Source organism: Sus scrofa, chromosome 13, assembly GCF_054392235.1.
Source record: "Sus scrofa isolate SSC_HxYL_T2T_F1_AM1 chromosome 13, Sscrofa_HxYL_maternal_Yorkshire_Landrace_v2.0, whole genome shotgun sequence".
In the NCBI taxonomy this organism is placed as follows: Eukaryota; Metazoa; Chordata; class Mammalia; order Artiodactyla; family Suidae; genus Sus; species Sus scrofa.
The window spans coordinates 104,158,196-104,183,860 of NC_139395.1; the positions used below are offsets into that span (position 1 = coordinate 104,158,196).

The following is a 25,665-nucleotide window of genomic DNA, read 5'->3' on the forward strand; positions in this document are numbered from 1 at the left end:
TATTAAAATGTATGTTATCTTCACTGAAAATCTCTTGTTTGGAGTTGAAGTAGGCTATTACCTGGAGATTTGGAAAACATAATGGATGATGGGAAAATTTTTTCTGGGCTATCTTGTCTTCAGAAGAGTTTTTGAATTGAGTACTTTTTCTTTTTGTTCCTTCCTTTTTCCTTGCCCCCTAAGAGATGGTAACAGGAAATAGCTATGTTTCTTTGAAAATAGTCATGTACATATGTACAGTATATAATCAGATTTTCAAGTTGCATATCTGACTTTTATGCTGTAGTTTAAGCAGAAGACTATTCTAACAAATTCTGATGCCTTAGTCAAGGTGATGTACTTTTGCCCTGCACAGTTGTCTTCTTCTTGTTGGAAATCTGAATGTAACATGTATCAAACTTAGAAAATACTCATTTTTTCCTAAGATAGACTTTGTGGTGGAAAAAACTGCTACCTGAACTTTGTCAGAGAATAAAACGTGGTGGAGAGAAATATCAACTTTACCTGTCATCATTAAAAGGTAAAATAATCTTTTTGTTTGATTATAAATTTGATTGAGCATTTTAGTTTCTGTTTCCATATTTGCTGAAGCCTTGCTTTCTCTCTTGTCATGTGATTCTCAAGCATGGTGAAGAGGGTCTTAGCAGAATCATCTGGAGAGCTTATTTTCAACAATTGTATGCTCCCTTACCCCACACACATTTGATATTTGTTTATCTCCATTAGCTCCACAGCTGATGCATTTTTTTTTTTAATTTTATGGCTGCACCCATGGTATATGAGAGTTCCTGGGCCAGGGACTGAATTCAAGCCACAGCTTTGATCTACACTGCAGCTGCAGTAAGACTAGATCTTTTAACCCACTGTGCTGGGCTGGGGATCAAACCTCTGCCTCCACAGTGACCCAAGCTGCTGTAGTTGGATTCTTAACCTACTGCCCCACAACAGGAACTCCCAGAGCTAATGCTTTTAAGTTTACCTTTTCAAACACACTTAACAAATTATCAAGGTCATAGAAACTCACAATATCTGTATTTTAAAAATTCAAATAGCCATTGAAAACAAGTACATTTTTTATTAATGGCCTGGGTACTTAATTTACTTTGTGTAAGACATTAAGATTATTATCATTTTAATCATAATTGTAAGCAAATTCTGAGGAATGACAAAGATTTAAAAAGATTTTCAAAGATTTAAAAGTTTAGTATCTCTAAATTATGCAGTATTTTGCAGCATTGGTAGTTATTATTTGAACTTTTATACTTCATAGTCATTTATAAATCTCGATAGATATTTGGTTATCAGTTTCTCTACTCTTGTATGTTAATATCACTAGTTAATGTTTAGCCTGATGACAAAGGTAGGGTCATATTGATACCAGTGTGCATAAAATATCTGAAGGTGACAGTGTTGGAATTATATTTTCCAGCTGAGGTAATTGCCTTTGGCCAGTGGCCAGTGGCCATTGGATGGTGTTTTTCTGTTGTACTATGTGTTCTACCCATCTCCCTGTGTGACTTTTTGGTTTTCAGAAGGTGGAAAGGCCAGATGTTTGATTACCCAGTCCCATTTGCATCATATTTGTCACTTTTTTTTTTTTTTTTTTTTGTATTTTCTAGGGCTGCACCTGCAGCATGTGGAGGTTCCCAGGCTAGGGGTCTAATCAGAGCTGTAGCCACCTGGCCTACACCAGAGCCACAGCAATGCAGGATCTGAGCCACATCTGTGACCTACACCGCAGCTCATGGCAACGCCAGATCCTTAACCCACTGAGTGAGACCAGGGATTGAACCCACAACCTCGTGGTTCCTAGTCAGATTCGTCAACCACTGAGCCACAACAGGAACTCCAATCACATAATTTTGAGTTGATTATTTTTGTTGGTGGATCACTTTCCAGATAGATATCCCAGTCTTCACACCCCAGTAATGTCATTATCTCAGTCAGAGACTCTGATCCATATCCACACTCTTTACCTGTAGCTGAACCAATAATCATTCCTCCAAATGTTCCATTTTTAAAAATATCTTTACTATATTTGTGTATGTATGTATGTGGCTCATGGGACTAAATACTGTATGTGATTTACCTTTATTAGACTGTAGGGCCTCCAAAGCTGGGATAGTGTTTTATTCACTTTCCTTTCCAGCAATGTGCTTCTCCATAGGAAGCATAATATAACTATTTATTGATTTGAAAGGGAGACACCTAAATAACCTCAGGTCCAGTTTCATGGTGGTGGGAGTGGTGGTGGGGCAGTGAGGTCTCTGTGCTGACAGTAATCTTCTAACCAGGATTAGAGTTGGAAGAATTGAAACTGAGTTCCAAGTTTGCTACTTACTAAGTAACCCTGAGAAAACCAATTTTTAAATTGCCTGGGACTAATGAGAAGTTTGGGGTTAATTCTAGAATAAAATGCTAGGCAAAATTACAAGATGGTAAGGTTGGAGGTAGAAGTCAGGGACTTATACAGTGTGCTTAGATTATGGAGGTCAGAGACATATAATATGCTTAGGAACTTTCTAATGCAGCCTTTCTCAACCTTGTCACTATTGACCTCTTGGATCAGATGATTTATGTGTAGGTGTCTCCTGTGCATTTTAGGATGTTATCAGCATCCCTGTCCTCTGCCTACTAAATACCAGTAGCATTTGCCAAGTTAAACTAAAAATGTCTCCTGACATTACCAGATGTCCCCTAGGGAGGCAGAATTGTACTAGTAGGGAACCACTACGCTAATGGATTTTGCCAATTAGTAGTTATTGTTTATTAAGTTTCTATTTTATTGTTCTATAATGTTAGTAGTTATTATTTGTTAAGGCAAGATTGTATTTTAATTCTCAAAGGACTCTGGAAACTAGAAGATAGTACCATAATATTATAGATGAGGAAGCTAGGACTCAGGAGGTTGAGTGACTTTTTTTTTTTTTTTTTTTGGTCTTTCTTTTTAGGGCTGCACCCATGGCATATGGAGGTTCCCAGGCTAGGGGTCGAATCATAGCTATAGCCGTTGGTCTACACCACATCCATAGCAATGGCAGATATGAGCCACATCTTTGACCTACACCGCAGCTCATGGCAAAGCTGGATCCTTAACCCACTGAGCGAGGTCACGATCAAGCCTATGTCCTCATGGATACTAGTCAGATTTGTTTCTGCTGAGCCATGACGGGAACTCCTAAGTGACTTTCTTAAAGTCACCCAGGCCATCAGTAGATGAGTGTGATCCCTGCCTGAGTCTGTCTGATTCAAGAGGTAGGGAGCTTTCCCATATTGTCATTGCCACACCATTCACTAACTTGTCATTTCTTTTTGTAAGGGATGATTTAGGTTGCTGAATATTGGACAGATGACTTTGGATGAATGCACACACACCTGAGCATGCGATTTTATATTTCAGTCACTCTGCACATAGAGTACATGGTGGGCATGGGAGGAGCACACAGGGAATGGCATTGAGGAGAAAGTTCATTGGGAACATTGTTCTTAAGTATCACTTGGCTTCTCTTCCCAGCAGAGGGTAGCATGTATGTATCAAGAAGCAATAGAATCATAAAATTACATAGTTACCTTTACACGAATGTTTACTAAATTCCTTAATATTTAAACTTTTCATTAGAACATATTCATTTCGCAGTTCAAAAAAAGGTAAATAGTCTTAAAAACAGATTTCTGCTTATTAATAACATGAAAAATCTTATAATAGGAACTGACTTAGAAAATTGTGATCCTGGAGTTCCTGTCATGGCTCAGCAGTTAACGAATCCAACTAGGATCCATGAGGATGTACGTCCGATCTCTGGCCTCACTTAGTGGGTTAAGGATCCAGCATTGCCATGAGCTATGGTGTAGGTTGCAGATGCGGCACAGATCTGGTGTTGCTGCGGTTGTAGAGTAGGCCAGCAACTGTGGCTCTGATTTGACCCCTAGCCTGGAGTCTCTATATGCTGCCAATGTGGCCCGAAAAAGAAAATTGTCATCCAACAATTAATAGTATTTCCTGTCCTAGCAAACAATCTTTATAAGTCAACTGCAGTATGGTCCTAACATTAAAGTATGCAATTAATGGTATTTTCCTACAAATGATTCTAGAAAGAATAAATAAGAAGTTGTTAGAACCATAAAGCAGTCTGTGGATTTAAATTACTTTTTTCTCTCTCTCCCTCTCTTTGTCTCTCTCATAGTTATAGCATTTTGTCACCTGAATTAGCTTCTAATTGGTTGAGTAATAAAATAATTGGATGAAAGACAGAATTTTGGTTCTAACTCAAATATTCTTTCCTACAAACAGAAACATTGTCAGTTGTTGCTGTGGAACTAGAACTAAGGGATTTCTTAAATGTGCTCCCAGAAGATGGCACTGCAGCATTTTTCTTGCCATATCTTCTTTACTGCAGTCGAAAGAAATCATTGACTTGAAGGTACCACTTGAAAAATACCACAATCACATATGAGACTGAATTTTTAAAAACTGAATTCCAGATAAAAATATAAATAAAGGATTTTTATATTGAATCTGTACATATATTGCAAATTCTTTTAGGCTGCTTACCTCAGTGGTATTTTTAGTTTCATAGTTTATGAACTGAATCCATTCACTTGTCTGGAATGTAAAAAAGCTACAAGACATAAGAATTTCCTCAAAGAAGGTATATATTTTTAAAGGTAGAGACTAATTTTATTCCAAGGAACATCAATCCACTGTTGTTGGAGACATGACAATCTTTTTCATCCCAGGAACACAAAGAAACAATTTGTGAGTATGCTCAAAAGAATGTCCCTCCAAGTGGTCCAGAATTTAACTTTTTAATTTTTCCGGTTTTTTTCTATTGGTTCACTTTTAAAAACAATAATTTTCTTTGAGAAAAATGTTAATGTTTTCCCACAATAAAATATTTCAAATTTTATTTTCTTGTTACTTTCAAAACTCATGCTGAATTTCTCTCTGAATCAAATCAAGTAGAAGTTTACAAAACTAACTTTCTTTGTATCTGGCTATTAACATGATTTGTGGAATGCATGTTTTTCAGCCAAAGCCTTGTTTCCATCTTTTTGTTGATGTGTCCTCTTACTCTTTTAGCTAGACTATGTGAAAATAAAGAAATATGAAGAACTGTTCTTTTTTAGTCTCTTATTAAACAATTTTGAGTCCAAGTTTAGCTCATTGATAGTATGCTTTGACTTTAGTTAAGGTTGGGCAAAAATGCTACTCACCTGGTGTTTCCACAACCATATTTTAAAAACTCCTCCTGATGACAATGTTCATCTTAACCAGAATCTAATTTATAGAATTGTCAACTCTGCCTTTCTCCAGTGTAGAGTAACATCATTTTGATCATGTCTTCAAGGGTTCACAAAACTCAGATTGGCATCATTTTATTTTAAAATTTATTTTATGTAAATTCTTTTAATTTAAATTTTTATTTTTGAAATTTTATTATTGTTTTATTTTATCTTAATATTTTATTTCCTGTATACTGTGTCCCAATGTCCACTGGTTCATCAGCAGTGATATGAGCAGCATGTTAGAGGGGTTGATGGGAAGCCAAAGTTTAGAAACATTTCATTGAAATCTTAATAGTGATCCTTTGAGGACTATCCAGGATAATGTCTGGTCATGGATTTTTTTTTTTTTTAAATGTGGTTTTTTAAAGAAAGCCATAATGGTGGTGATATGATGCCCTATATCAATCAATTGTATTATTAAGTGTATTAAAGTCATTCATGTGTTATAATACCAATCTGTTGATCTTTTCATATGAAACAGTGTAACACAGTTTTCCCCACAAATGCACAAAAGTATATGTTTTCAGTCTTTTTAAAAAATGCTTATAGCCATTCCAAAGTATTCTATTCAACACTTTCACATATATGAATCATTGCTTTTTCTTTTTTTTCACTTATCACCAGTTTATTTCTTTCAGCCAGACTTGGTCTCTATAGAAAAAGAAATTTTTAAGATCATTATTAAAAATAGTATATATCATATGGTTAAAAAAATTAGTACATGGTGATTTAAATGAATTCTGATTTTTTAAAGTTATTTTGTTTAATTATTCTTGATTCACATATTTTTCTGCTCTTTATATGCTTAAAACACATCTGTATTTCTAGTACAACTTTATTTAAAGAAAAATTAACTTTCCTTCCCGCAATATCCTTCTTCATTATAAAGGGAAAATTAATAACTTTACAGTGGAGAAGCCTGGCAGACACCTCCTTAATCAGATGCTTCAAATGAGCATAACAAGTCAGGGAACAAATCAACAGCTGGTGCCTCTTGACATGTATTCTGAGAAAACCCAATATCCCTGCCCCCAAAAATGCATAACCTGAATCTGGTCATGAGGAAACATTAGACAAACCCAAATTGAAGGGTATTCTACAAAGTGACTGACCTGTATTCTTTAAAAGTATCAGAGTTGTGAAAGACAAAGACCAAGGAACTGCCCCAGACTAAGGAGACTGAGAAGACATGTCAGCCAAACTCAGTGTATGAACTGGATTTTCTTTTTCCATGAAGAACACAGAGTAATTGGTAAAATGAAAACAGTCTATAACATTGAAATGTTTTTTTAAATTTCCTGATTTTGATAGGTGTACTGTGTTTATTATGTACAAGAATATTCTTTTTGTTAGGAAATAGGAGTATGTATTTATAAGCTCTTTAGTCAGGGTGCGTATACAGAGATGGGGAGATAGGAGAAGGAAGAGAAAGCAAATGGTGCTGTGCAACATAACATTTGGAGAATCTGGGTAAAGGGTAAACAAATTCTTTTTGTACTGCTCCTACAACTTTTCTGTAAGTCTGACATTGTGTCCAAAAATGTTTTTAAAAAATTCCTTTGCATTGAGTTAATGTGTGGTTAGATATTTACCAAACAGAGTATTAGATTGGATTTGGAAACCTACTGGAAATAAAGAATATACACTCCTTGACTATAAAGAACTTAAAGCTGCTAAGCAAGCTTTCCTCCTACAGGTGGCTCCCTTTTGGGAGCTATCTCACTCTCATGGAAGTGTCAGTCTAAAAAGTGTATGTTTATATTTGTCAGAGGAGGTTTTTGTTATGCTTCCTCTGGTAGGGGAAGTGAGGCATTCCATTAGGTATGGTAGGATATCCACAAGTCTCTTCTAATGATTTTATTTTTCTTTGTGGAAGAAATTGTCCCCTGGTGAATAATATTGAAAGATTTCACCATAACTTGATTTTCTCCCTTGTCTGTGTCATGGTAGGGAAAACTTTTCCTAAGATTTAGAATTAAGGTAGACTTGGCTAAAGCTTTATCAAACTTTCATTTAAAGATAATTCACACAGATAAATGTGGCTCCCATTTTTCTGTGAATAGTTCAAACTCTTTTTTGTTCATTACTGCTTCTTTCAATCCCACATAATACCTTTTCTCTTCGTGAAAGCCAGATTTCTCTTTAGTCTTTTTTTCCACCGTGTGTTTTCTCTTCACATTTGCTATTTGTTCTTCAGTTTTTAGTATGGATTTTAAAATAGTCTCCCCTTTCTTAACCAAGCAAGCAGTCATCTCCCTCTTCTCCTTCCAGGCTTATGTAAGAGGAAACTTCTCATTGTCTCTTTTGTGTTGGCTTAGCCTATAGTAGCATCCTCTGAATGTGAGGCATTTTATTTGCACACGTGAATGTCCCAAATGCCTTACTCTGTGTTCCCTTACTCTTGGTTGTTTCTCTGAGCAGGACCATTCTTTTGTGTGGCTTGTATCTGTGCTAACATTCTTTAAATTCTACTTAAAGTGTTTTTTTCTCTTCTTTGACTCTTCACCTTGTTCAGATACTGGCATTAAACCCAGTGGGTTATCTGTCTGTCTGAGTCTTTGGGGTTCTGGTGCTCTCAGTACCACTCTTCGTAATAAAGGGTTTTAATGGCAGTAGTTTTGCAAACTATGAGGTCTTTGTGTAAGACCCAGGAGCGGGAATTAAAACTTTTCATTTGTAACAGTAATCTTTCAGTGATTTTTAGTTTTTGAAATATATTTGCTTCTTTATTTTCATCTATTTATATGTTTCCTTTTATGCCAGCTCAAAGAGGAAACACAAGGAGTTGTTTCTCTACCTCATTTCCCCCTGTTGGATTTGCTGTTGCCAATTCCAACAATTCTAAACTCAGAAGACCCAGGGAACACTAAAGCCTGAAGCCACTGAGCAGGAAGTTTACTCTTTATACAACATATTTCTTTAGTGTTTATCCGTAAAAGGACCATTCATTTTCCATTCATTGTGTTTTTATTGTGTGCATGTGCGGACATCGGCAGGAGAATTCTTGCTGGGGTGAGCAGAGCAGAGAATTTAGATCTGTATTTTTCCTGGATCTTTGCTATGGTCTAAATGTTTGTATGCCCCCCAAATTCATATGTTGAAAAGCTATTGCCCATGGTGCAAGGATTAGGTGGTGGGGCCTTTGGGAAGTGATTAGGTCATGAGGGTGGAGCCCTCATGAATGGTATCGGTGTCTGTATAACAGAGGCCCCAGAGAGCTAGCTTGTCCCTTTCCCCACGTGAGGCTATGTAATAAGTCTGAAACCAGGAAAGGGCCATCACCCAAATGCTCTGATTTCAGATTAATAGTCTCCAGAACTGTAACAATAAATTTCTGTTGCTTATAAGCTACCCAATGTGGTATTTGGTTAAAGCAACCTAAATGGACTAAGACAGTCTTTGATGAACAATAATAATATCTCCCTTCCCCTCAGAAGCACAGAAAGACACTGTTCTGCTTAATTGACTATTTGAAATTATATTGGTTATTGGAGGGTTTTGGAGACCCCTTTCTCCTGTACCAGGTACTACCTAGAAAAAAGTTAATGTTTTCTATTAAGAAAGAAGTTAAATTTTAAATGTGTCTTTTGTTAAGTCACCACTACTCTCATATATATTGCTTCAAGGAATGTTAATTACACTGCATCAAATTGGCGTTAGTTTGTGTTAGAGACTACTGGTGCCGTTATTAGTACCAGCTATCAGAAGATAAGCAGCACCCCACACCATTTAACAGTAAATAAATAAATAAATGAATTCCTGTTTGGAGGTAGAAAAGGAAGAAATCAAGGCAGCAAATTCACACATGCTTCATACTGAGGGAAGTATTTAGGCAAAGAAGTGCATCTTAATATTCATGACATATGCCTTCCAGAATTACTAACTAGATATTCACCTTCATTTGGTAGAACGGTGTAGGTAGTTTCCATTCCAGCATGAATATGGTCAGTCACATGGCAGTGGAGTAACCAGGTTCCAGATGTTTTTGGAAACATTTCTAAGGTTTGGTATGTCCCAGGGAAAATGTCAAATACATCAGAAGTATAAATGCCCCTGTGCTTAATTAGAAAAATGACAAATATTATATAATGTTTATCATATGTGAGAGTTCATTCAAGTAATGTTTCACTGGCCAGCTCAGAGACATGGATAAATCTTTAAAAAAAAAAGAGAGAGACCCTGCACATTTCTATGTTTAATACTCAATCCTTGTATTCCTGCTAAACCCTTGGCACTATGGGCCATTAAGTGGGTAGGAAGGAAAGATGTGATGAAGGTGAAGTCATCCAACAGGAGCACCTGGCTTTGTTTGCCTTTTTATCAGAGTACTTGAGTTACACAAGAGAATTTAGCTGTGCCTCCATTTCAATCTCACTGTTTCTGAACCTATCCTAGATTAGTTTGTCTGCGAAACTTTAAGGCTGGTAAGTAATGAAGGGAGCAAAAATGGAGGCCAATAGAGAAGCCCAAACCAGGGATAGTTCAGGTAGTCTTGACAGAGTGCTTGGAGGGTATTTCTGCAGGGATGGAATTGAAAGTCTGCTAAGAAATAAACCAAAATACAAATAATAAAATGGCCTTTTCTGCAGTGTGCTTTGTGGAAGCTTCTGAATTTTCTACATTAACTCCAAAGGTAAGAAAAAAGCATTTTCAAAACAGCTATTGATTCCTGCTGAAATCAGCACTAGGTGAGAAGTCAAAGTAGGATTGAGATCTAGGGACCAATCAGTTGCTTGACACCTGATCTTGTTCACTTCAGGCCATTTAAGATCCAAACTTAGAACAGGCAGAGGTTATAATAAAGTCTTATCTCTACTATCTGATCCATCATCATGTAAACATTCCTACCCTCTGTGCTGGCAGTTCCATTCAAAGGCCTTGCCCAGGAATGTGTGAGCAGAACCCCAAGAAAAGCCAGTAAAAACTAAATCCAAAGGAAAGCCCAACATGTAACAAAGGTTTGATAATGGCACTTGAAATTATTGTATGCCACACTCTTTGAAAATAATTGAGTTGTCTCTTAAAGCCTTAAACTTATCGTAAGTCTCTCTGAGGAAATATCTTCTTCATTTGTATTAAAACATTTTCAAGTAGAGCAGAAATAACGACCATGAGTGGCCTTACCTGGTATTGGAAGCTATGGCCGTGGAAATGTACTGTGTGCAAGTCTATTTCATTGCCCATTCCCATCAGATACCAGTTGACTTCATCTCCCACATGCATCGTGAGGCCTTGCAAGTTCCCAAACATTCTTCCATTAATAGCTGGGGACAACATGTGAGTTTTGATTACCTTCCAAAATATTTTAAATCAATGGCTATTTCACAGAAAATAGGATTATCTGGTTAATAAGTGGGATCTTTTTGAGATACTAGAACTTTTTCACTACAGATAGAGGAAATGGGTACTTTAAAGTCAATAATATCACAGTTTTTCTGCTTATAGTCACTTATCACTAAAAGGCTTATTCCTAGTTTTGAGTTTAAAAGTGAACTAGACTAAAAAGGGAATTAGAAGAGAAGCTAATAGTTTTAAATATACTCCCCTTTTTGCTTTGAACAGAATTCTACCTCACATGCAAAGTGTGGCAGAAGTGGTTTATTATAAAATGAAACAAATGAGTAGTCGCCCCAAGAAATTATATCTGAAAGCAGAAAGGGGAAAAAATAGGTTTTAGAAGAATGTATCATACCATGCATTTTATTGCTTTCTATAAATTCATCATTGGCTTTGTCTACTTTTTCAGGGTGATCAGAGTATGTTTTGATGTTGTCATCTAAGTACCAAGATTCATTCTCATCAAAAACAAGAAACAGAAGGGAAAATTCCAGGTTCTTTATGGGATTGAATACTTTCAAGTAGGGTTTCCGACAAACAATCAGTGGCCCAATTAATCCGCTATAGAGATCCTGAAAACAAGAAAAAACTTAAGTCATTCTTGTGGTATACGTTAAGATTTCAGAGAACTGGGATCTTATTGCCTGTTATCTCAGGAATCTTGGAGGGAAAGATTTAGGTAGTAGACTGCCCAACATGGTTCTGTCAAGTCATAACTTTCCATTGGAGTAGTTAAATTGGAGCAATGATGAGAAGTAGGTGGGTTGTGAAAGTGATGCTGAAGTAACAGAAATATGTGCAGAAGCCAAATATTGGTTCAGCAGCTAATAAACAACAACTGAGAAGAACCCCAAATGAACAGTGTTGGTTTGCTTATCCCATAAGCCAAACACTGTACCAGTCACTAAAAATCCAAAGATGAATCAAAGCAAGGCTTCCCCTCCAGTAACTCAATGTAGCAGGGGAAAATCTCAAGGAATAGAAGAAATGGACTGATTGCTGTGATAGGGGTACATAAAATGCTAATGAACACAGGGAAGACCACAATGGACTTAAATCTACAAAAAGTTTGGTTTGGCTGGACATCAGTAATGGCAGATTAGGTTTTATTATTATTATTATTTTTTTTTTTAGGCCACACCTGTGGCATATGGAAGTACCCAGGCTAAGGGTCAAATTGGAGCTGCAGCGGCTGGCCTATGCCATAGCCACACAATACCAGATCTGAGCCACATGTTCGACTTGCACAGCTCACGGCAATGCCAGATCCTTAACCCACTGAGCAAAGCCAAGGATCAAACCTGAATCCTCATGGATACTAGTCGGGTTCATTACTGCTAAGCCACATTGGGAACTCCGGCAGATTAGGTCTCGATAGGCCTTTGAGCTGAATTTTCTTTTTTCCTTTTTAGGGCCGAACCTGCAGTATATGGAAGTTCTGAGGCTAGGGCTTGAATCAGAGTTACAACAGCTGCCTATGTCATAGCCACAGCAACTTGTGATCTGAGCCATGTCTGCAGTCTACACCACAGATGGCGACACTGGATCCTTAACCCACTGAGCAATGCCAAGGATCAAACCCACATCCTCATGGATACTAGTTGGGTTCATTACCCCTGGGTTGCAACAGGAACTCCTGAGCTAGATTATGTTCTGGAATTTTAGATGTTGTGCTATAGGTCATAAGTAGCCCTTGAAAAACTGAATGTGGAGTGGCAGCATATTTGTATATTGGACCAGTGATCCTAGAGGTGGAATGAAGGAAGGCTTGTATGGGAAAGATACTGGAGACTATGAAGTCATTGCAGTAGTTGAGGCAAATTACTAGCACCTGATCTGTGGCGCTAGGCGGAATGGACTGAGCTCTATGTAGGGGTGAATTGTCTGGGTAAGCCAGAGGTAAGAAGTAGATACTTTATATTCAGGACTGTAGCTTGCACAAATGAGTAGGTTTAGTATTTGTGCTATTTATTATAACTGGGAATACAGGATGAGGTGGGGAAAGATCTCAGTTTCCATTGTAGAGTTGCTGAGTTCCCATCCCTGTGGGACATGCTGGTAGAGATGTTTAGTAGGCAGGTGTATATATACAGACATGTCTGGAACTCAAGAGAGAGATTTGGACTAGAGGTTTAACTCTATAAAAGTCTAGATACATGTTCTGATTTATAGTTGTTGAGGGCCTTTGGGCTCTGAAGATTTAATCAAATAGGTTTAGCTGTGCTGTGGTTGATTGCTGGGATCACCATTTTTATTATCATGTAATGGACTCTGAAATCATGTACTTCAGTTCTTTGAGTTGAATGTATTTTCATATCAAAAGGGAAATAAAATACCATGTTAATATTTAATTCTGTGGTACCCATAATCAGTAGTCATAGAGTTAATACATTGATACTGTATCCTTAAACCAAAAACAAAAAAGAAACCAAAGTGAATTACAGAGTAGCTTACTTTCCTGTGATTTTAGAGTCATAGAGTTGGACCACAGGAAAATTCTAATGACATCTTCCTTTAATTGTGTGTCCATCTGGGGAATATGCACAAAACACATATGATTTAAAGTTTACCTTAACTTGATCCACAGTTGAATAGTAAACCCATGGAATACAAGGAGAATCATCTATTCCAGCTCCAGATCTTTCCGGGATTTTCCATACGTAAGTGCGTGTTTCACCTAAGTTAATCAAGTTTTAACATATCTGGTTATATTTGGTATGTATTATATATATATATATCAAATTATTATTGAAGCCTTGATAACCAATAACCCAGAAACTGGAAATGGCAAAGTAATTATTTTCAAATTGCAGCAGTCCTCAAAGTTGTTTTCAAGAATTTGGGTTTTTTTCCTTTGGCCACACCCACAGCATATGGAAGTTCCCTGGGCCAGAGATGGAATCTGAGCTGCAGATGCAGCCTATGTCATAGCTGTGGCAATGCTGGATCCTTAACCCACTGTGCTGGGCTGGGGTTAAGCGATGCAGAGACAACACCAGATCCTTAGCTTGCTGTGTCACAGCAGTAACTTCAAGAATTTAGTTTTAAAACCAACTGTATGACACACTTTTATATTTTCTTGTCAGTTCTGAATTAACTAGCGATGACATACATGCCACACCACAAAGCCAGGAGGTGGCAATTCCAATATCACAATTTGTATAAACTTTGCAACCATTCTTTTCTTAGCCTGAAATCTATTTCTCTAAAACCCTTTTTTTCTTCCACCTCCCAAGTGATGTTCCCCCAGTGCTAGTCCCTTCTTCACTTCTCTTCTCTGTGTCTGTATCTAGACCATCCTGTGTAATCCCTTCGGCTTCACATGGCCTGCTTTTTCTCCTTTTTCACCATTATCCTCAGTGATTTCATAGTTCCAGGCAGGGAGCTGTCATTAGACCTCTTGACCTCATGGATCACTGACCTGTCACAGTGACCTCTGTTGTCCCTCCCATTCTGTCATACCACACACTGTTCTGTGACAACTCTGTTACATACAGGACACAACCACACCCTGGACCTTCACACTTGGAAAATGGCCAGTTTCTCCATCCGTCTCTCTTGCCAAGGTCTTTACTTTCTTCCATTTGCTCTGGGTTCCTCTCCAGCCTGATCTTTGCTGCCAGTATCCTCAGGGTTTCCTATACAACTGCTCACAAGACCTTGACTTTCAGCCATGTTCACTCACTGTCCATTCCATTTATGCAGATCTCAACATTCAAAATGTTAGACTTTAATTAGCCGGAGTCTGACAAACCTTTACTAGGGAATCAAGGAGGACATGAGGATATGGTAGATGTTTTCCTTTTTTCCTCAAGTCCTCCATCCTACCTGCCCCTATGTCCTTACCATTTTTGTAAGCGGAACATTTCACTGAGAAAGCATAAACCATCACATGAATGTACTGTCTCTTCGATAGTCTTATTCTCATAAGCCAAAAATAGCCTTTCCTTCTTTTTTCTATCTGCTCCAAACTTCTTTGCCATCAGTGGCCTTGGGCTTGTCTTTGACTCCTCCTTCCCTAACATTCCCTAATGACCAAACATTCAGCAAGTCCTTTTAGCACCACCTTTAAAACAGAACCAGAACACCACAGCTCCTTCAGCTGCTTCCTACCTGGTGTAAGTTTTACTAATTTTTTACCCAGATTATTGCAGTAGAACCCTAATTGACACTAGATGTCTGCCCTTGTCCCCCATGGTCACTTATTCACACACCAGCCAGAATCATCCTTTAAAAAATGTTCATGGGGGAGTTGCCATTGTGGCTCAGTGGTAAGGAACCTGACTAGTTTGATCCATGGAGTTGCTCAATGGGTTAAGGATCTGGTATTACCATGAGCTGTGGTGTAGGTCAAAGGTGTGGCTTGGATCTGGCATTGCCGTGGTGTAGGCTGGTGGCTTACAGCTCCAATTTGACTCCTAGCCTGGGAACTTCCATGTGCCTCGGGTGCAGCCCTAAAAAGACAAAAAAAAAAAAAAAAGAGGTTCATTAGCTCATTACTCTCCAGCTCAAACCCTCACATGGGATTTTAGGATGAACTATGAAGTGGTAACCATGGCGTCTTGAGGTTCCCCCTCCCTCCCACTGCCTCCCTGCCTTCCCTGGATCTCATATCACCTTCTGACCCTGTTCGCTCTGCTCTGCTCTGCTCTGGCCTCCATGCCATTCCTCAGACCCACCAAGTCCACATCCATTCAGGACCTAGAATACCTTCCCTCTACAGCTTCCTGTGGCTCATTACTTCTTATCATTTAGGTGTCTTCACTGGTGGCACCTCCTCAAAGAAGCCTTCCTGACTGCCCTCCCCCCACAATAGTATTTTTGTCACTTACACTGTCTCATCTGCCTTCTTCTTTTCTCACAGCACTTTGGGCAACTTGAGATTATATTTATTTATTGTTTTGAGTATATATAGGTCTCTAGAACTATCAGTTTTGGGGGAGGCCATCTCCGCTACTTAACCTTGAGTATATGTAGGTCTCTAGTACCACCAGTTGTTTTTTTTTTCCTTATAGTTCTATGGATTTTTTTTGTTGTTGTTATATGCATGTAGGCATACATGTACACAGACCCACCTCCCTGCATGCCCTCTTAACCACCTCCTTCTTCACTCCCTCATGATGCACTCATTTAGATAACAGTTGTGTGCAGAAAGGCTGTAAAGTCTATTAAAATGCACCCCTCCTCCTACCATAAATACCTGGTACTGTTGGGATAACTGTTGGACTCTCCGTTTTCACTCCATGGGCATGTATTGAGTAGGGCCTTGTGGCTGTATTTTTAAAGACAATATTTACTTTGTCTCCAACATCGGCATGAAGTTGTGGACCTGGCAAGAGTGGAAAGGAAGACTGGTTTATATACCTATCAGATTGGAAGCTCTAACTCAGTAATAAAAGAAAAGAATACATAACTTTTTTTATCTTTAAGGATATTTTGTCTCCCCCCACCACCTCCCCCGCCCCTGCCTCCACTGTAGTGTCTTGGATTTAAACCTGGTCCCAGAAGATTCAGATAAAAACACTAGTTATGGCTGTCTCTAAAGACAGAGACCACGGGTGCATCTTTCATCAAGTCTTAGTGGAGGGAGGTTTTGTCCTAAAAGTTCCCTGCAGGGTAGTGGTTAATCATAGTGTGTCAGCTATGACCCTACCCTGGCCAGGAGGCATTTCTCAACATCTGGACTTCCAGATCTCCCTTTGAATTAAGGACTGTTCTGCATTTGAAAGGTCAGGTAGGACGATCCCTCCCATTCCTACTCCTGAGCCAGTCTTAGCTTGTCTCCTGCCTGAGAGAATTTCTGGGACCCAGCACCAATGCCACTCTGCTCTCCCTTGAGTGTCTTACTCCAGGGACCGAGGATCCGCAAGCCCAAGGGAATTCTGTCAGTGTAGAAACACAGTGGGCTTCAGAGAGGCTTCCCCTGCACTTGATGACTTTCAAGGAAATTCACAATTCTGGTGTTCTTAAAGTGATTCTGAAAATCTGAAGGCAACTTTTCCCCAGCCTTGTGCACCATAATACTTTTTCTTTTTCCTTATTTCCTTATTTATATGTACATTTCTTGGAGTTAATCATTTGCATCTTAATTTTAAAAGTAAATAGCTATGACTTTTTTCTGAAGGAGTGAGATAACAGGGAGAATTCAGTTAAGAATTTCAGTAGAAAGTAATTTCTAGCCATTTCGTCAAAACTACAGGCATCAATTTGCTAAACACCAAATATATACGACTTCATTAGTATATGGGGTATAATACATTGTTTCTAATGGAAATTAGTAATATTTTATTATGCCATATTTTTAGAAATATAGGCTTCTCATTTTATTGAGTCATTATTGTTTTTTATTTTTATTTGAATAATCTTAATATATGAACCAAGAAAATTAGACACACAGACATGGACTGACTCTCACTGCACATAGCACTACATCACTAACCCACCCCTGATGAATTGGAACTGTGACAGTACCTAGAATTCCCAGGTGTTCTTCTTTAGCTTTTCTCTGCACTGGAACTTGGAACGTGCTGTCAGTGAATTGCCGATAAACAACTTTCTTGTACTTCGAGCCTATGTAAAATTCTCCCTTGTCTAAAAATGCATTTGAAACACTTACACACACACACACACACACACACACACACACACACACACACACACAATTAAGGTTAGTATTTGTCTTAAGGAAAGTGGAAGTTGAGTTTGAAATTTTGAATAACAATATAATTTTAATTTAATTACGCTAGTTTGTAATATCACTCTCTTATTCTAGCCAGAAAGAATCTATAAAACAGAAAGACTCACAAATGCAGAGGACAGATTTGTGGTTGCCAAGGGGGAAGGGTGGGGGTAGGAGAGAGATAGACTGGGAATTTGGGATTAGCAGATGCAACTATTATATATAGAATGGATAAACAACAAGGTCCTACTTACTGCACAGGGACCTATAGCCTGGGATAAACCATAGTGGAAAAGACTATTAAAAAGAATGTATATATGTGTATAACTGAATCAGTTTTCTGTACAGCAGAAATTAACACAACACTGTCAGTCAACTGTACTTCAATAAAAAATATAAAAAAAAAAACCCAAAACAACAGACAGGTATGGTGGAACTCCATACCTAGCTAGGATTGGAGACATTGAGTCTTGACCCTGACTCTCTCACCAGCTAAAATGACCTCCAGCTAGTCAGTGTCAGTCAGAGTCTCACTTTATTCACCCCTGCAGTGAAGTATGGGATGAGATCATCTCTGTTTCCTTATGACTCTAAAATGTCATGGGTCTAGATTTCATCAATGAAGCATTCTCTGGGTCCTGTAGTATTTGTGGTCTATAGGAATTGAAATGGCCCTTTATCCAGCCATTCCCTTTACCTAATGCTTTCATCAACTCCTAATGGCACTTTTTTTTTTTTGCCATTTCTTGGGCTGCTCTTGCGGCATATGGAGGTTCCCAGGCCAGGGATCTAATTGGAGCTGTAGCTGCCAGCCTACACCAGAGCCACAGCAACTCGGGATTCCAGCCGTGTCTGCGACCCACACCACAGCTCATGGCAATGCCAGATCCTTAACCCGCTGAGCAAGGCCAGGGATCGAACCGCAACCTCATGGTTCCTATACGGATTTGTTAACCACTGAGCCACAACAGGAACTCCCTAATGGCACTTTTGACAATTCTACACCTTTCACTGAAATAACCTACTCCCTTACACCGCAAATCATACTTACCATCTCAGTCAACCTGACCAGCTAACCATGGCTCAGCTACAGATTTCCAGTCATGTTATCTGGTAATCTGAACACACACCTACCCTGATCTCTCAAATCATATCCATGAAGGGTTAACGCATGACATGAGATGGTAGAGGGGAGTGCTTGGCAAAGTACAAAAGAGCTGCCTTGAAGTGCCAGGTGATGCTGCTCTAAATGTATTGTTTCTGGAGCCCAAATCACCATCCTTGACTTACATTTATTCACACCGAACGCACTTTCATATTCCATAGTATATATGTTATTGGTTTGTTTCAAACCATGTTTTCCTGTAAACTCTTGGAACAGAGATCACTATCTGCTCTAGTGACCTCAAGAATTTAAAGTGTTTTCTTCCATACATAATAAATAGTTGTAAGAATGTGAAATAATTTATTACCAGGCTAATAATGAAATCTTTGGAGGAAAGATAAGCACAAACAGTTGGTAAAGAAAATTAGTTTAGTTCTAAATGTAGCAATTAATTTTGGTTTAAGTTTGAAAGCCCATGACAGGGGACACGAGTATGAGAAGACCGTCTAATAGAAAAGAAAGTAAGATGAGTGACTAGAATCAAATGAGATCAATGAAAATTTTCCTGTGAGAAAATTAAGAGAAACAGAAATGAATGAAGAAGGTCCCTAGGAAGACTTTTGTTATTTTTGTTGTTATTGTTTAATGCAACTGTTCATTGGGTTTTGTTTTGTTGTGTTTTGTTTGTTTGTTTGGTTTTGCTTTTTGGGACCACATGTGCAACATAGGGAAGTTCCCAGGCTACGAACTGACTTGGAGCTACAGCTGTTGTCCTACACTACAGCCACAGCAATGCCGGACACTTAACACACAGAGCGAGGCCAGGGATTGAACCCACATCCTCATGGATTCTAGTTGGGTTCCTTACCCCCAGCTGCAACAGGAATTCCTGTTCATTGGTTTTTATTGTAGCCTAATTCTTGCTTCTCTGAAAAGGAAAGCTAAAAAAAAAAGTTGGGAGTCAGAGTGTGGAGAATTACTTTCGTTCTTGTGAATGATGCAGCTCCTTTTCCCATTCCCTACTTGGGGAATAATCCCATTCCACCTCCACTGCTGCGATGTAGTAGGTCCTTTCTCCCAGGTAGAGGTATGAATTCTCATTTAGCTGCTTGCACTGGTTTACAGTGTATTTTTGTTTCATGCCTCCTGTGTAGTGATCAGTTGTGAGGCACTCAACATCAAAAGTCCCTGGAATGAGAAATAAGAAGACGTGTCACCTCCCCAGAGTATTTTTATCCACCTTCCCACGGTGGCCAGCAGCCCCTTCCCCTGCCCTATTTTTCTTCATAGTACTTATAACTATTTAATATACACATGTAATATACCTGCTTGTTGTCTGTCTTCCTGCATTAGAATTTCCGCTCCATGAAAGGAGACACTTGATCTCTTTTGTTCACTGTTATATTTGTCTAATACAGGGAAAGGTGACACTGGACCTGTCTTGCATTTTAGTGGCATATAATGAACCAAATCAAGCCTCAGTTAGGTTGGCATATTTTCATGTTTTGGTTAAAATTATTTTTTGTTTTAGTGTGTTTTATTCATTCAAAACCAGTTCTGTAGGTGTCTGAATTTGCATGGTTATAGTTCTAGTATAGGATAACTGATTGCCAACAACTAATAAGCCAATACTACATCTAGGCTACCGAGACTTGACAAGAAATTTAGATGCAGAAGTCAACGCCTTTCTAGTCTGATGTGTCAACTATCTTTAAAGCACCATATAATCGAAAAGGAGACCATCTTGAGGATTTGGCTGGGTGGAAGTAGGAGAAACTTCAGGCCACTCTTTTGTTGCTCCCTTCCCTCCCCTCAATAAACAGGAAATGGACCTATCTAGAATATACTTAGCTGATAGTTGCCCAGACTTACCTTCCAAGGGAAGGAATTGTAGTTGGGAGGCTTGGGGAAGGGATGAACTTGTCCCTTAACACAGAATTCTTAACACAGAATTTTAAGCCAAAACCACCCCAATCGATCCAATAGAAACTTGACTTTAAAGGAACACACCTGCAGTGTCAGGCTGCATGAAGAGCCTAAGACTTGTCTGAGGGAAGAGGTTTGCTGTGTCTCTCCTTTCTCCTCTTGACAGGTAAGTGTTTCCTGAAAAGTATATCCCGTGTACATCGACCTCATTTCCAGCACTGAATAAATACCACACGACCGAATCTCCTTGGCACATATTGAGACCAGGCTGATTGCCGTACATGAATCCATTCATGGCTGTAAAAGTTGGGAAACAATAATTTGAAAGTGGTTCATCTTATGTCCTACTTTAAGACAATCTCCCAGACTTTCCAGAACCAACTGGGTTTATTTCATTTTTAAAAGATCCATTTAGGAGTTCCCGTCGTGGCGCAGTGGTTAACGAATCCGACTAGGAACCATGAGGTTGCGGGTTCGGTCCCTGCCCTTGCTCAGCGGGTTAACGATCCGGCGTTGCCGTGAGCTGTGGTGTAGGTTGCAGACGCGGCTCGGATCCCACATTGCTGTGGCTCTGGCGTAGGCCGGTGGCTACAGCTCCGATTCAACCCCTAGCCTGGGAACCTCCATATGCCGCCCGCGGGAGCGGCCCAAGAAATAGCAACAACAACAACAACAAAAGGCAAAAGACAAAAAAAAAAAAATAAAAGATCCAAGTCCATGATTTTCTTTTCTGAGGAGATGTTCATTTGTGCTGGACTTGGAGAAGAGACCTGTGGCTGCCTGATGGGAGGGGGAGGGAGTGGGAGGGATCGGGAGCTTGGGCTTATCAGACACAACTTAGAATAGATTTACAAGGAGATCCTGCTGAATAGCATTGAGAACTATGTCTAGATACTCATGTTGCAACAGAAGAAAGGGTGGGGGAAAAAATGTAATTGTAATGTATACATGTAAGGATAACCTGACTCCCTTGCTGTACAGTGGGAAAAAAAAAAAAAAAAAAAAAAAAAAAGATCCATTTAGGCCTGCCCACCCTTTTAGGTGTCAGGAGCACCTCTGCAACTCCTTTCTGTACCCAGCACTTCCAGGCAGGCCCTGGTTGAAAGGGGTAGAACTAGATGCTGGGTTCTTGACAGTCTGGGCCCTGGGAATCTCACTGTTCATCCCAGCAAGCCAGTTCAGTTCTCTCAGGAGCCACATTTGTGAGCAGCCAAATGGATAAATAATATCAGCTCTCCCTGGGCACTGTAGGCTGGGAATGTGTTCATTGTTCTGAATGCAAAATTCTCTGCTTCATTTGAGTAACAGGGAAGAGTATATGCAGAAAGTTTCCTCTCACCACTGTTTTTAACAGATAATATTCTGGACTTGTCCAAAAGGCAGAAATGCAAAAACAAAAGGAGTATTTTAAAGATTTTGGGTAGTGTGACTAGCTTCAATACAATTCAAAACAACATCAGTTGATTAGCATCAATACGTTCAAAAACAACAACTTTACATGTTTTCATCTAGCTACAATGATTTTTCATATGTCCTCTGTTAGTGATGTGGGCATTTTGAACAAGTAGTTAACTGTCTCTAAAAGATCACTGCATTTTAGAATTACACTGGGAGCTAAAAAGTAAATCCGATGCTAAGTTTAAACTAAATTAAAAAAAAAAAATCTCTGGAGGTTTTTCTGAGCATTTTATTTTTCCCCACCCTACTGTTCTAGGGCCGTACCTGTGGCATATGGAAGTTTCTAGGCTAGGGGTTGAATTGGAGCTGTAGATGCCGGCCTACACCACAGCCACAGCAATGCTAGATCTGAGCTGCCTCTGCAACCCATACCACAGCTGCAGGCAATGCTGAATCCTTTAACCCACTGAGCAAGGCCAAGGATCAAACCAGCATCCCTCACGGATACCAGTTGGATTCTCAGCCCGCTGAATGCCAATAGGTACTCCCTTTCTGAACATTTTAAAAATAGTTTTATTAGTTTTTAAAAACTTCCAGGGATTCTTATATGTAATCAAGGGTGAGAATCATTGAAGTTCATTGAGAACAGAGAGCATAAAAGGAGCCTGTCATTGTTAAGCCACAGATGTGAAAAACATCTAATCCAGTAGCTCTCAAACTTAATCGTATATCAGAATAACCTAGATATTTGTTAAACACAGATTGCTAGCCCCACATCCAGAGTCTCTGATTCTGTACATCAGGGTTGGAGCCAAGAATTTGCATTTCTAACCAGTCCCTGGGTGATGGCGAGGTGGCTGATTCAGGGGCCATATGTTAAGGACCATGCAGCTAACTGGCATGTTTTGTATGTTTTATTATTCTGAATGAAGTGAAATGAAGATTCAATTGACTGATGTATTAAATAACCAACAATATTACCCTTAGAACACTATTGTATTTAATCATTTATTGAAAATTAGGCATTCCTATCATGGCTCAGCGGAAACAAATCTGACTAGCATCCATGAGGACGCAGGTTTGATCCCTGGCCTTGCTGAGTGGGTTAAGGATCTGTTGTTGCTGTGAGCTGTGGTGTAGGTTGCAGACATGGCTTGGATCCTGCATTGCTGTGGCTGTGATGTAGGCCAGAGGCTACAGCTCCAGTTCAACCCCTAGCCTGGGAACATCCGTATGCCTTGAGTATGGCCCTAAAAAGACCAAAAAAACAAAAAAAAAAACAAAAAAAAAAAAAAAAGGAAAGAAAGAAAATTAATCAACAGGCAAAGCTATTAGTATTTTGGTTTAATTAAAAGCATTACATGTGCAGTACTGCAATAGCTTTATATCAGTGGATAATGTAGTACTTACAGTGCATCTTATTAGATTCCTGAAAGTCTTCATTTTCTTTATCCACCTTATTAGGTTCTGTTGTAAACATTTGAATATTATCATCCAAAAGTAGACTCTCATTCTCATCAAACACTGTGGGAAACAAATAGAACTCCTTGTCTACATCTTTCTGTAAATCAAAACAAGAACAATGAAGACAGACTAAATAAAGCAGAAAGACTTCCATATACACAATACTATTTATGCACAGACCTGCCAAAGAAAGAAGAACACAAGTTTCCATTCTTCTTTGTAAAGAGAGCTCACAAAATACTCTTCTTGACCACCAGAGTTTGGATTGCTATCTCTGTGTGATTTTTTGGTTCCACACAATAATTTAAGCCTCTTTCTGCACCTAAAAGTTTTGACTCTCTTCTCCCTACCTTTCTGCCAGTTCTACCCATTCCACTTGACCCACCTCCAAGATGGTAAAAATAAGGAGGATATGTGCTTGTGCTAGAAATTAGGGAAAGTGCCATCCACAGTCATGAAAGCTTGAAGAATTCCTGTAAGGCAAGGCAGGTAGAAGTGTATACATCTTAAGTGAAAGTGAAGAAATAGCCTTAAGATGAGTTGGAATTATAATACACACAATCTCTAGCCATTCTTGCTTCCCCTCCTCCCATTCCTGATGAAAAATAAGGAAGCAGAAGTGCTATCTGGTCTATGGAATGATTCAGTAGTTGACAAGGAGGTAGTTGGTCTAAGGAATCAAAGCATATGAGCCCCTAAAAACAAGTTATTCCCACAAAAAAAAAACTTGAGAGATTATGCTTATCTTTTTCCTGAGATCTTTTGTTCTAAGGCTAAGAGTCTAATTGGAGCTACAACTGCCCACCTACACCACAGCCACAGCAACGCCAGATCTGCAACCTACACCACAGCTCATGCAACACTAGATCCTCAACGCACTGAGCAAGGCCAGGGATCGAACCCACAACCTCATGGTTCCTAGTTGGATTTGTTTCTGCTGTGCCACAATGGGAACTCCGAAATCATTTTGTCAGATGAAAAAATGCTTATCAAATTAAAAAAATTTAACCCGAAGGTTAGATCCTGCAAAACTGAATCAATGATACAGGTAGTCTTAAGAAAGCTCCATAAGTCTGAAGAAAAGATTCAAAGATGAAAAATATGCACATAGTAATGATTTTGGAGAAAAGTTATAAAAGGGGGAGACAAGATGATGATAAATAATAGTAGAAATATTCACCACTATAAAGGGGAAAGACTAGGATATTCAGATTCGAAAACATCACTGAAAATAAGGCAAAACTAATAATACAGACCTCTGCCTAAAAACATTTTGGTAAAAATTTTAGACTTCAGAGATAGACAGATTTCTACAATAATCCATTTTAAAAGTTGTCACGAACATTGGACTTTTCTAGTACAATAAATATCGGGAAGATAGAGTAATAATTATGTTTATAAAGGGTCAAGATTATGAGAGAAAAATTCTATACCAGGAAGCACAACAAAGTGACATTTTCAGATATGTAAGGATTCCCACATTGAACTTCTACAATCACTCACGTACTGACCTACTGAGAAGACTTTAGTGAAGAGTTTATAGGTCACATGTCCCGATTATAATGTGACAAAACTAAAAATTATTAATAAAAGGACAAAAGTTAAAATTAAAAAGCCATATTTTGTCCAAATAATTCAGATCAAAGAAGAAACAAAAATTAATTTCTAGGAGTTCCTGTTGTGGTTCAGCAGTAACAAACCCTACTAGTGTCCATGAGGACCTGGGTTTGATCCCTGGTCCCACTCAGGGGGTTAAGGATCCAGTGTTGCTGTGAGCTGGGGTATAGGTTGCAGATGTGGCCCAGATCTGGTGTCGCTGAGGGTAGGCCAGCAGTTGCAGCTCCGATTCAACCCATAGCCTGGGAACTTCCATATGCTTCAGGTATGGCCCGAAAAAAAAAGAATGTCTTAAGTTTTTAGTAAGTAATTTCCATGAGGATACTACAAGTCATAATGTATAGAATATAATTAAACAAATACACTGAGAGCCTGAAATGCTTATTTTAGGCAAAACCATGTAAAAATAAATGTAGATATCTGAAAATTTTAGAAAAAGAAAATAAGAAAGGAATTAAATAAAAGCAAAAGCAGAAATTAATAAATTAGGATGCAAATTTAAGGAGTTCCCTGGTAGCCTAGAAGGTTAAGAACCTGTAATGTGGGTTTGATCCTGGCCCGGGAACTTCTGCATGCTATGGGAGCAGCAAAAACAAACAAACAAAAAACCCCCACAAATTAAAACAGCTAAACCTAAAAATGTATTCTTTGAAAAAAACAAGTGAAATACACAAAACTCTGGCAAGTCTATTAAAAAAAAGAGCTTGAATATACAACATCAAGAATCAGAAAGGAATGCAACCATATAAATCGAGAAAAATGACTATTATGGGCAATAAATGTGATCAGTTGATTTAGAAGGGGGCAACCGATTGGAGCAATATTAATGGGTGAAATAGAAAGTGATTAAAAC

General features: G+C 38.7%; 2 protein-coding genes across 13 annotated transcripts in view; one reads left to right on the forward strand and one right to left on the reverse strand.

Moving 5' to 3' along the window:
* HPS3 (HPS3 biogenesis of lysosomal organelles complex 2 subunit 1) overlaps nt 1–5,118 on the forward strand; it is a 48,669-nt gene extending 43,551 nt beyond the window's left edge. For 6 of the 11 annotated variants that reach the window (XR_002337452.2, XR_014822196.1, XR_002337455.2 and 3 more), the window contains 2 exons: nt 426–520; nt 4,292–5,118. Coding sequence is in view for 2 of the 11 variants with exons in the window: in XM_084986488.1 (XP_084842614.1) it covers nt 430–520; nt 4,292–4,419 (219 nt within the window). In the remaining 9 variants the exon portion in view is untranslated. Of the gene's footprint in view, nt 1–425; nt 2,965–3,930 lie in introns of all 11 variants that reach the window. The other 5 variants (XR_002337453.2, XR_014822199.1, XM_084986488.1 and 2 more) reach the window with 3 other exon arrangements.
* CP (ceruloplasmin) overlaps nt 1–25,665 on the reverse strand; it is a 65,297-nt gene that overhangs the window by 6,313 nt on the left and 33,319 nt on the right. Inside the window, 10 exon segments of one of the 2 annotated variants that reach the window (NM_001267694.2) lie at nt 5,507–5,937; nt 9,182–9,344; nt 10,411–10,550; nt 10,979–11,195; nt 13,194–13,300; nt 15,824–15,952; nt 17,095–17,234; nt 19,388–19,595; nt 20,418–20,630; nt 23,142–23,292. In NM_001267694.2, the coding sequence (NP_001254623.2) occupies nt 5,921–5,937; nt 9,182–9,344; nt 10,411–10,550; nt 10,979–11,195; nt 13,194–13,300; nt 15,824–15,952; nt 17,095–17,234; nt 19,388–19,595; nt 20,418–20,630; nt 23,142–23,292 (1,485 nt within the window). In that variant the 3' untranslated portion in view covers nt 5,507–5,920. 2 annotated transcript variants of the gene reach the window in all.